General features: G+C 47.3%; 1 protein-coding gene across 1 annotated transcript in view; it reads left to right on the plus strand.

Moving 5' to 3' along the window:
* LOC125915015 (transmembrane protein 132B) overlaps positions 1 to 7,034 on the plus strand; it is a 228,163-nt gene extending 221,129 nt beyond the window's left edge. Inside the window, exons 8-9 of the mRNA XM_049620637.1 lie at positions 522 to 713; positions 1,641 to 7,034. Of these exons, the coding sequence (XP_049476594.1) occupies positions 522 to 713; positions 1,641 to 2,789 (1,341 nt within the window). The 3' untranslated portion in view covers positions 2,790 to 7,034. The remainder of the gene's footprint in view (positions 1 to 521; positions 714 to 1,640) is intronic.
* Positions 7,035 to 12,320: the final 5,286 nt, after the last annotated feature.

Genomic DNA, 12,320 nt, shown 5'->3' on the forward strand with positions numbered 1-12,320 from the left:
GGTAAATTAGAAGGAGTGACTTCTCAGTACGTTAACAATCCCTCCTCCACTTTGCTTACGTGGTCTCTCCAGGGGTGACACAGTGGCCCGCGCCACGATCACTGTTGTCCCATAGTGCACAGCTAAGTGCCCACTGGAAGGATGTGAGCAGGAGAAGATGGCCCATTCCGCCATTTTCACATCTAAATGTCAGTTGTTGGGAAACCGTTGCTCTTTGAGTGCCTGGTCCCAAGGTGGGCAACTTTTAGCTCTTGTCTCTATGTGAAATTGAGCTCTTCTCAGAAAATACACTGTGGTTGTCATGGCAGGAGTCAGAGGCAAGGAAATGGACTGACATGATGTTTGTCAAACTCCTCCAGTTGGCGAGTGTCACTGGACCATAGCATAACCCTTCCCTACAGAGTTCCCCAAGCGCACTCACTTGGCAGACAACTGAGGGAACACGCTGATGGAAAAGGTCAGTTAGGAGTTTAAAACCATTGAGTGGAGCACACACTGGAGCTTGGTCGCTTCCTTTGAAGGTCCTCTCCCCGCTCTCTGACTCCATCCTGGCCGAGAAGACGGTGATCGTCCTGGATGACCGCGTCACCATCGCCGACCTGGGCGTGCAGCTGGTGGCTGGCTTGTCTCTTGCCCTGAAGCCTCACAGAGCGGACAAGAGAGCCATCGTCTCGATGGTGGCTGCCCAGGACGTTCTCCGAGCCCCGCAGCAGGTGGGATCCCAGAGTCCTTTTGTCCCCGGTCGTTTGAGACCACTTCCCCCCTCCCCCGCGCATCTGCAGAGGGCATCAGTTGAAGCTAGGATGGGTGGTCCGTGAAGCTCCTTCCTGCTTCTTATCCAGATGGCCCTGCCTTTTTTCGAGAAAAATACCAGCGACTTAGATACGTTTTCCTCATACATGGTCTTATACATCAACCATGCGTCCATACTCCACTTGCTTTGCAGCAGCCTTATCTGTGCTTGGCACACTCTGCTGTCCCATGACCATAGTATCACAGGCTTTTCCATTTGCCAAAGCAGGTGGTTTTGGTACTTGGAAATTCCACGTCAGCTGCTTGAACAAGCGCGGCTGATGGGCCCCAAATCGCTACCGTTTACAGTCATTGCCAACTCTGAAGCTCTCCTCCATCTTTAAACTCATAACGAGTGTTTATAAAGACACCAGGGTGCTGTGCCTTCCCGGTGAGCTCCTTCCCATAAGGCATCTTTCCCCAGGCTCCTTACCCAGTGCGTGTTTTGCTTCATCAGCACTGGCTCCCTAATAAAGAATGTTCACAGCGATATTATCTGGAGCAGTAGCCTGATTAGTTGCACCTGATCTTGATTCAGATAAATTGCCTGATCTTTCAAAATGTTTTTTAGAAAGGTCAAAGTCAACTTCTGTTGTGCGGCATGCAATAAATTAATATGCACCTTAATGCATTCATTAAAGTATATTATTTGCTTCGCATATCAGTGGAGCAGTAGTATGTTATTGATGTCAGTTCAAGGCATGCCAGGAACGGCTCAAGATTTAAACCATAGAAGTTTATTTTTCTCCATCTGTATATTTAAATGATATTATATAGGAAGTCGTATTTATGTTTGCAATTTGAAGGAACCTGATTATAACATAATGCTTTGGTTTCATTTTTCTTAGGAAGCAATAGTCAGTTCTTGGATTTTGTTCAGTGATGGTTCGGTGACACCCTTAGACATTTATGATCCCAAGGATTTTTCAGTTACTGTGTCATCATTGGATGAAATGGTGGTGTCTGTCCAGGCAAACCTTCAGTCCAAATGGCCGGTTGTGGTTGCACAGGGTGAAGGGCAAGGTCCCTTGATTAAATTAGAGATGATGATTAGCGAACCCTGTCAGAAGACCAAGAGGAAGAGTGTTCTTGCCGTGGGTAAAGGAAACGTCAAGGTCAAATTTGAACCAAATGTTGATGAGCACCTAGGAGGCACCAACGATATCGAGGGCATCAGTCGGGAATACAAAGACCACTTCAGTAATTCCATACAGCGTGAAGGAAACCAGGAGAGAGCGGTTCAGGAGTGGTTCCAACATGGCGCCTCTGTTGGCCACGAGGAACGTAGCAACAGAAGCACAACCCCACAGTACCCCCTGGAAGGAAAGGATAAGAAGTTGCTCAAGAGTGGTGGTCCAGACTCCTTCACAAGCTTCCCCACTCAAGGGAAGTTACCGGAACCCAATAATCCCAGTGACCTTACAGTGACCTCAAGGGGGTTAACTGACTTGGAGATCGGCATGTACGCTCTGCTCTGTGTCTTCTGCTTGGCCATTTTGGTCTTCTTAATCAACTGTGTGGCATTTGCTTGGAAATACAGACACAAAAGGTTCGCTGTGAGCGAACAAGGCAACATCCCCCATTCCCATGACTGGGTCTGGCTTGGGAATGAAGTAGAACTTCTGGAAAACCCCGTGGACATCACCCTCCCGTCGGAGGAGTGCACAACCATGATAGACAGGGGGCTGCAGTTCGAGGAGAGGAACTTCCTTCTCAACGGCGGCTCCCAGAAGACTTTCCATAGTCAACTACTCAGACCCTCTGACTATGTCTATGACAAAGACATTAAAAGTGAGCCTATAAACCCATCGGGCCCAAAGAGGAAGAGAGTCAAGTTTACTTCCTACACCACCATCCTCCCGGAGGACGGTGGCCCATACACCAACTCCATCCTGTTTGACAGTGAGGATAACATCAAGTGGGTCTGTCAGGACACCGGGCTGGGGGGCCCCCGGGACCTTAGAGACTATATGGAAAGGCTGCAAGACCAGATGTGAACTCCTTTCTTACGTTTGTATTCACCTTTATGCCTTCTGTTTTTTGAACGGTGGAGCAGTGAGTTTGTTCAGCAATAGGGGGTGATTTAACAAAGGTTAACTTGTGGAGGTCTGGGAGGGATCCCTTTCTGAGCAGGTGTCAGAGGCCCGGAGAGCTACAGCAGCTGGGTGATAAGCCGGGAAATGTCTCTAAAGCGGCCACACATAGATCCTGGAGAAGTTCTAAGACAACAGTAGTATCTGCAGCCTGATACTAGCTCAGTTCAAATACAATAAACCTGACCCCACAGACGTTGTTAGTCATCTCGCGACAAACGGCCGTGTGGATTTAGAAAAGGCTTGGGTGTTGATTTTTCTATTCCTAGAACTTTTAAAGCACAGTGGACACTCCTTGCCCTTGGCCCGAGATTGGACGTACGCGAAAGATGCCGAATGTAGCCGCCCTTATTTGTTATGAGCGCTGCTCGTTATTTTTATATACATTTGCACCTGCACCTGGTTTCCTTTGGCCTCTGGAATTCTTTTTGAAACATGAAGAAAAGCAGTTGTGGTCTTCTCTCTGAGATGTTTGATTTACACATGAGTTTGAGTCGCTGACGTTTGCCGCGTCCGTGCAGGACGTCAGGTGTCCTCCGGTTTTCCACACTCCTTACCTGATAAGGGGCCATATCTGAGAAACTTATCCTCACAATGTCCTTCCTTTTCTTTGTTGTGAAGCTTCCTTGTATCAGGACTGGGGACATGGGGTTTTACACAACATATTAATATACTGTGAGGGAGGGCCATCTCTTTACAGTTTTCTATATGAAGCTTAAAAACTTTGGTGAACACTTGTCAACCACATTTATTTTTTATCTTCTGCCTGTGGAAGATTCACGGGGAATCCCTGGAGTGCATTTCTGAGGGCTTTAGAAAAGACCCCGAAATAGTTTGTGTTTATACTGGTGCTTTCTGGTCAACGCAATGTGTTATCCAAATGGAAATCAAAATCTTAAACTAATATACACAGAAAGGAAATTGCATGGGAAATGCATTCAGATTAAACTTCCATTTTACTGGAACAACCACCACAACAATTTGAAAGTAGAGTGATGTCTCCACTTAGCAAAATATGTAGAAATCCTTCCATACAATGACCCCCAACCCTTACCCCCCCCCAAAACCCATCAGTCGCGACTCTGGCAGAGATAAAACCTATACAGGGTGTGCTCTGATGGAGAAAAGCAATGGGTTTGCCCCCAAACAGCATAAAATAAACGGCCGTTCAAGAGTTTAAGCGGTTATGCTGAAAAAACCATAGCTATTGGAAAGTCAAAGTGGCAATAGGAAAAAAAAAAGCATGGCCCCTGCATAATTTTTAAATACAAAAATATTTTTCAAGGAATTGCATGAACGGTTTCAAGCAAAGCAAGAATTTCAGGTTAGATTAGAATTTCTCACACTCACAAGAACATTCTACTGAGATGGGATAGAGGTGAAGACGGACAGTGCACTAGGCCACCAATTCCGAGCTTTCTGTTGCCACTTACGTCCCTAGGAAATAGAAATTTAAAGTCCAGGGCAGCAAAGGCGCGGGGAAGCGGTTTCTTGACTCCTCACGGCTGCTGAGCAAGCTGTTAGAATGAGAGGCATTCGGTTGTTGTTGGGAAGTGTTCCGTGCGTGGGGGCAGGACAGCCCAGCCTCCTCTGACCTGTGTCTCCTGCCCACAGCACTGCGGTGGGTTTGTAAACCGCGCATACGTTACCAGGGACGTGGACCTGATATTGAGAGGCCAGTGTTCAGTTGATCTTGTGTTTAAGTTGGGGGTTGAGGAGTGAAGCTGGTAAAGTTGCAAAAAAATCTTTCAACTCGGTGGGTGAACGAAGCCAGGAGACCCAGGCGTTAGCTTCAGAGGGAGTTTGCAAATAGATGGCTGACGTCTGGCAGGAAGGGCACCTCAGGGAGCCCGGGGAGACTGTCACCAGGGGTTCGAGGCAGGGGAGGTGGCTCAGAGCTAGCTGGGGAGGCCGAAAGGAAGTTCACACGCTAATGCAGCATAGCTGTCTAAATGAGCCCCACTCCTTCTGTAAGACGTTCTCAATTTTCTCTCCCTTTGGATCTTCAGCAAAATCCCAAAAATAATGGGGATTTCATGTCTGAAACGGAGGACATTCAGCTGGTATAGGGAGCCTCCCGCACATTCTCACACAGCAGGCTGCCCCCCACTGGTGCAGTGAGGCTCTGGCAGGGGGGTGATCTGGAAAGGAAGGAGGACGTTACCATTGCCATGATTAGCGTTACTGACAAGCTTGCAAATCAGAGCATTCCCTGGGGTCTGAGCGTTTGATGTGGGCAGAGCGCAAACTCCGGGGCACTAGAACATAGAACGTGTCAGAGGTTCTCAGGAGTCGGGAGCTGTCCGCGGTCCTGAAGATGCCTCCCGTGGGTGATCCAGGCTCTGCACAGTCTCCTTTGTCCGTTTCCGTTCAAATTCAGTTCAACGTGAAAGTCGAATGGAAGGTCACGGAGGAGGGGTCCCTCTTACCACACAGCACACGCTCACACGCACGCACACATACATACGTACATGAGTGTGTTGGTAGTGAAGAGCCAGAGAGAACGGTATGTAGCAGGAACCAGCACGGTCCGCGGTCCCCCGATTTGCCACGGGCATCATTCCGCTATCCAGGATTTCAGTGAAGTTCTTTTTGTTCTAAATATCTCCCGCTGACCAGCAGCCGTGGATTATACCTGCCTGATTTCCAATAGATCATTTAAAATGAATAGGAACTATGCCTCTACATATCTAAACTTAGATGGGGAACAGACCTAAATCATGAAACCTTGGAATACAGTTCCCTGGGGACCTGCATGTGCCTGGATTTTCCAGGTTTTTATAGCTGACATATCCAACTGATAGGTGTGAGTAGTAACCTGAAAAGAACAGCATTGATAAAGTCCCTTCCTCTCCCCAAGAAGCGAATGCTTAGACCTCCCTCCGACCCCCGAGGCGGACGCCAGCAAGCCTTGGGACACAGGCTGGGAACTTCGCGGGTCACAGGGAGGGCGGCCCAGGCACCCTCGAGGACCGGGCCACCTAGAACGGGGGAGGGTGAGGCCAGTGTTCCCAGCGGCCAGATGTGCTGCTCTCCACGCCACACCCAGGGATTGAGGAGCGGCTGCCGCAAGACAGAAGCGCGGTGTGAGCACACACGGGGTTGCATCGGAGGGAAAGCCAGAAGACACGTCAAGTTTCCCCGAAGGGCGCCACCCAGCAAACCTCGGGACACTCTGCACGTGCCAGCAGAGGACTGACTGACTTCCTGTTTTGTGTTGCACCCTGGCCAGGGTAAGCTCCCAGACTTAAACTCCAGGCAGAGCGTTTCTGTGTATGAACGTTAATGCAGGGAAAACACGGATTAATTTCTGTACCATTGCCACATCCGTAGACAGGTACCTTGTACTTCGCTGATTTTTAAGTTTTAGGAAGTCTGCCTTTGTGCATTTTGTTGTTTGCACCCTCTTCTCACCCTTTTAGAAAGGCGTCTTCCCATGGTGGGGTGCTGGGACCAGCCAAGGCTCTGTCAGAGAACTAAGCAGTCCCCCTTCAACGACCACACAGAGTGGTTGCACCTGCTTCCTCCATATCACCAGGACCATTGTGTTTTCTACTCGAATCATCTCACAAATGGCTTCAATCCTTCATGCTCGTCTCTGTAAATGACACGACGGATGGTTTATAAACTCAGTAGCCGTCTCCTCCATCAACAGTATACATGTGTGATGTACCGAGTATCACCTGTTATGTGAAGGAAGGGACGGGATGGGTGGTGGAAAGGCTATGCTAAGATACAGAAAGCAGATATTTTTGTATGTAACAGAGGCAGTTCCCTGGGGCGCTGAGAAGTGCGCAGGAATAAATACATTTTATAATAAAAGCATGCAATGCTGTAGCTTTTAAATGTACAGACATCCCCGCTCAAAAATATCCAAACCGATGGTGGGGAAAACACCGGGCCTAACCTCCCGCGGGGCGCTGGTTAGGACCGCTGCCTGGAGAGGGCATGGCTCACGGTGGCATCACGGATGGAATCTGCCAGAAGATCTTGATCTCACTCTTCATTACTTCTGGATTTTTTTTCCTCTTTTTTTTTTTTTTCCTGAAAATACTTCAGATAAAAGTGACTACATTTTCCAGCATAAAGGTATATTCTAACCACAGGGTAACTCCTCATTTTTAACGTGAAAATAAACGCTTAAACATTCTTCGGTTGTTTCCTTATTTTATGCACATATTCCCTCTTCAATTTCAGCCTCTGTACGAATTCACTCTTCTTCTATATATTTTTTCTTCTTAGCCAGAGATTTTTAATACAATTGATACAGCAATAAATGGAAACCAAAAGAAAATGTTTCTTAAAAGTTGCAAACAGCTTTTACCTCTGGAAAGCTTCTCATTTGTTTTCCCAGCTGGGGGACACTTATTCCGGGATGTCTTAGAAGGTGGGCTTGTGGCGCTCACGTCCCCGTCGAGGGCCACACCATCTTGGAGTCGGTGCTGACGTGCAGGACGCAGTGGCCCCTGACCTCAGTCTCCCTTCTGGTCTTCCCTTGTCAATGGCTCCCTTGTGTGTATGTGTTCGGGGCTGGGTGCTGAGGGTCCAGAACGGGCAGAGCTCTAGAGACATAAGAAAAACACAAGACTGTCAGGCTCCTGCTTGGGAGGTTGACGTAAGCATTTCAGCTGACTGCTGGCCAGGCATTGCCGAGCCCCCGAAGTTCCTCAGTTGGCATGTGTGTCCTTCCCGACACTGCCAGCATCATGTTTGGTATTTTGGCAAATGCCGTCCCTTGCATTCAGGAGGAGGGGATACCACTCTGGCAGTAACTTGACACGTCACGATAAATGCCCCCTAAATGGGCTCTGCAGACATCATTTTGAGGCACTGGGTATACACATGGGGTTGGCTTGTGAAATCGACTCTGTGGAGTAGCAGGCATCAGATGCGCCCAGGGGCTCTCCCAGGTGTGGAGGATTTTCCACGTTCTGGGCAAATGCTTCTCACCGACCCCCTCCTCCTAGACCTCATCCTTGGAACATGGGAGGACGGAGCCACGGACCCCGCAGGCTCTCCCCAGGTCCCAGAGTGCATGCATACAGTTAGTACAGTTGGTTTCTAAAAGAGAAGGAAAAAAGAAAAAGGAGCTTGAAATGAGGTCCATAAAGGGACTTTTGAGTGTGTGCAAAACGCAAACGCTGCGTTTCAAGTTTTGGGGGTAGTGGACTCCTGAATGCCTAATTTAATTTCTTTATGGTTTGACACAATTTAGGTTGGTTCTAGAAAGCTGTCTGCTTTTAGAAATGTGAAAAAGTACAAGAAGGTGCAGAAGCATTATAACCACAGTTAGTGTTTATAGACACGTCTATGACTCAAGGTGAGCAGGACACTGTCACTTTCCAGATGGGAAATAACAGTTCAAGTCCAATAGGACAATGGCCCTCCCCACCCAGGCCAAGAAAGTGATCACACCGTCCAAACTGGACAATCTTTAAGTTCCATGAGATGCCTTTATGATTTCTTTGGCTTTAATTCTTGCTCTCGGTCAGTTGTTGAAGAGGAAACCATTTAATTTTATCTTGGGGGTTGAAATCTCTTTAGAACCTGGAGAAGCCAAGAGACAGGTGATCTTTTTATGCACCTACCACTGCCCGTTGGGACAAAGCACTTTACAAACAGAGAGATGGATGTTGCTTTGGAATTCGGGGTCCATGTGATACTGACTGCTCTATTTGAAAATATTACTTCTCTAGGATCGATTAAATCACTGTTGACCTGACCCTTCTTGTTTTTCTTCCTTTGGCCAAAGAGCATGCACCATTATAAGGTTGGAGCTGAAATAATCTGCTACTTTATGATCACCTCCTTTGTAGGAATCTGACTTGCTAAATAACACCGATGCCAGTGTAGACACTGCCTGTACAATGTAGTTTCTTCACTTAGAGATGCTTCCTTGGAGAGTGTGCCTTTTTTTTTCTTTGTCATAACCACTGTAGGATCTCTGTTTTATCTGGGTACATTCCCACATAGGGCAAACATACTGTAATCCCATGGATATTTTAGGCTGACACGGGGCACCCATCGGGCACTGGTAAGCACACCCTTCTAAGTACTCACCACTGTAGCCCACTCTTCTAGCTGTGCATTTCTACTGGCACATTTGTAAGCTTGTGCGGGACCTTTGACTGTCTCAGTTGGTCTGGTGCAGTAACTTGCTTACCACTGCCAGTTGACATCCCCAAAGATGCCAAGACTCGCCAAAAGGGAGAGACCAAAGTGCTTCCTCTTGGCGCAGACCACCGAGTGGGTGACCTTTCCCATAGCTGTCGTCCACTGGGAGCCTTATTTTGAACACCAGTTTAAAATTCAATGCAGATTCCAGGAACAAATCTGTTGCCCACCCCTGCCCCGGCCCCCCCCCCCCCCACGACAGTTGATGTTCTAGGCATCACCGTGGGTTGAAACAAATGCCAAAACGATGAAGGTCAGGAGTGGAGTAGAGAAGGAAGGAATAAGTGGTCACCCCAGTTGGCTGTAAGACAAATGTGAATGACAGTGGGGATCATACAGCAGATCTGTGGTCTTGCGGGGGGTGGGGGGGATCATGTCTGTCTCCCTGTGGCAAACAATTCTTACAATGCTGCTTACCTACAACATGTGTCTAAAGAGCATGCTGTTTGCTCACAATTACCTGTCAGTTGCCCAATTCCAGACCCTTCTCAGGCAGGAGGATCTGATCTGGGCTGCAGAGCGCAGTGAGCGGCCAGACCCACACAGCTCACTTCCGGGTGGCTTCTGGGCAACAGCGGGGATATTTTGTCTGGCATTTGAATCAAAAAGGTGTTATCCCCTACTTTCTATCTTTCTGAGCTGGGTTCTTCTTGCCTGGGACATGCCCAATATTATAAACAGAGCATGCTGTGATAACATTGTGCTTCTATATACTTTTTTGGTTGTATAATGTCTTTCTCATATTACGGTTTTCAGTATGATCTGTTGTATATGTTTCTCAGTATATTTAACATCTCTGTAAAGGCACTTCCAAACATTTTGAAAATGAAGAAATAAAACGTGTTGGATGATTCCTTGTTATAGTAAAACAATCAATGGGTAGGTTCCAGGAAATTACCTCATCTTCAAATAGGTGTTCAAAGGAGAGGGTATTAAGAAGACGTTAGATCTGGCATAGAGGCAGCTAGCTGTGTCTTCAGGGTCTTGAGGATGGCTGTTGGCCATGACCTTGAGAATTAGAGAAAAGAATGCCTTATTTAAATATGAGAGCAAGATTCCAAGGGAAAGAAGCTTGCTCTGTGCCCTGGGGGAAGTATTCTGTCTAAAATGCATGTTGAAATAGCTCCGTTGGGGTGCCTGGGTGGCTCAGTCAAATATCCAACTTCAGTTCAGGTCATGGTCTCCCGGTTCATGGGTTCGAGCCCCACGTCATGCTCTGTGCTGACAGCTCAGAGCCTAGAGCCTCCTTCAGATTCTGTGTCTCCCTCTCTCTCTCTCTCTCTCTCTGCCCCTCCCTCACTTGTGCTCTGTCTCTTTCTCTCTCTCTCAAAAATAAATAAACATTAAAAAAATGTTAAAAAAAAAAAAAAAGGAAATAGCTCCATTAAGAAGGTCTGTGAGTTTCTGTAGTTAAGACATGCAAATTCAGTTCCTGGAGAAAGCCAAGAAAAGCCCATATTTCCTTAAAGCTTACAAAGGTCAATTTTAATGAAAGAAAAAACTTTACTAAATGTGTCTCTGTAAGCCAGGGGAAAGTGAGTTCTACTTACACCAAGTTGAGCCCCAGGAAAACTAACTTAGGCATCAAAAATTCCAGTTCATATTCATAGTCTTGGGATGTGTTGCATGCAACTCCAGAACTGCTAAAACATTTCCATACCTTGGGTTTCCACCGCTCTGCAAAGTTTAAGAAAGGGACCCCATCACACCACACCCACGCCCTCCACAGACAGTTGGCTGCAAGGGCTAGGTTGCCTGAATTAAAGTCAGCCGGGCTAAGTCTGTGTCAAAAAGCAGCTTTAGCAAAGCAAGTGCCTAGTGTCAGACTGGCTACCTCAGGGTCTGTGACAACCGTGGGCCAACACCAGTGCTCCCAGTTCACTGTGATAGTTCGAGGAGTCTGTGACAGCTTCGTAACCAGGGGCGTGATCAGCACTACTCTAGACGTACAGAAGTCTCTACAAAACTCCCTTTCCTTCCTGCAAAAGGCAACAGCTATAAAGAGAGAATGGCTGGGCAACACGCTGCACCTGTTCTGTGCCTTGATTCTCCTTTATATGAGAACAGAACTCAAGAAGGCAGCGTCACCGAGACATTGGAAGCCACTTTGGGGCGAGATCAATCTGCGCGAAGAAACACCAGGTGAGTGTCCAGGGTGGCTTGGACTGACCTGCGTGGGAAGGAGAACCCTGCTTGGTGCCACAGGTCATTAGGGGTCGGGGTGTTGAAAGTGGATATTTTTGTATTCTAAGTTTTTTTTTTTCATGGTGCTTGCTCTAAAAATACTTCGCATGAACTTGAACGTTGTGTATCCACATATTCTTGTTTTAACTCTGCAAGATTCATAATGGATAGCATTGAAGTTGACACTCTAATAGCATTATTTTTTCATAAGTCGTACAGGGGAGCTTATACTTCCAATTTTTCTTAACCTACTAACATGTTCCGACTGTCTTTGACCTAGGAGCTTTCCGGTGGCCCTTTTCAGCAGGAATCAGAATGTGTATTTGGATTGTACAGGTTGTGAGTGGGTAACGTTCCTGTCTGTGTGCACTAGGAAGGCAGTCGGGTAGAAAGTGAGGGTGTGGGGAGGGGGGGCAGGGAGCATGATCACTGTTCATTGTGGCTCCACATGGGTCAGATCTGCCCATGGGGGAGACTCCTTCCTGTTCAGTTGGGAAAGGTTAGCCCTTGGAGCTCGTTTGAGGGCGTGATACATCAAGGATGTCTAAACTAATGATGTCTTTTGTCCTAAACTTTACCTTCTTCTCAGGGAGGTTCTGAACTGCCTGCCCTTCCTTCCGCGATCTGAAATCCAGGTCTGACCTTGGGAGACCTGTGCGAGCCCTATGGCAGTCCTCACCCCATCCCCAGACTAAAATACAAAGAGAAAACCGCCAAATTCAAAACGGCTACAGAAAGCCAATATTATGTCAACTTCACTCACTGTTAAGTACAGAAGCCATGGAATGTCTGTGGCTTTTGGAAACAATTCACAGGTGAGACTTTCTAACTTGCCAAGAATTTCCAAATGCATACAGTGATCACCAAGAGATGGTAACCGATTATAAGTAAGGAGTCAGGTAAATCCAGAGATTTTCAGAGGCACAATAATTTCATTAAAGAATTCTATTTCCTATTTATGTGTGGTTGTATTATAAATGTTTGATCTGCTTTGAAGTAGGACCTCTAGATGCAGGGGCATTTGAGGGTCTCCAGGGGCCTTGAGAGAGTCCTGGTTCCAGGGACTGCCAAGGAATT

Source organism: Panthera uncia, assembly GCF_023721935.1.
Source record: "Panthera uncia isolate 11264 chromosome D3 unlocalized genomic scaffold, Puncia_PCG_1.0 HiC_scaffold_9, whole genome shotgun sequence".
In the NCBI taxonomy this organism is placed as follows: domain Eukaryota; kingdom Metazoa; phylum Chordata; class Mammalia; order Carnivora; family Felidae; genus Panthera; species Panthera uncia.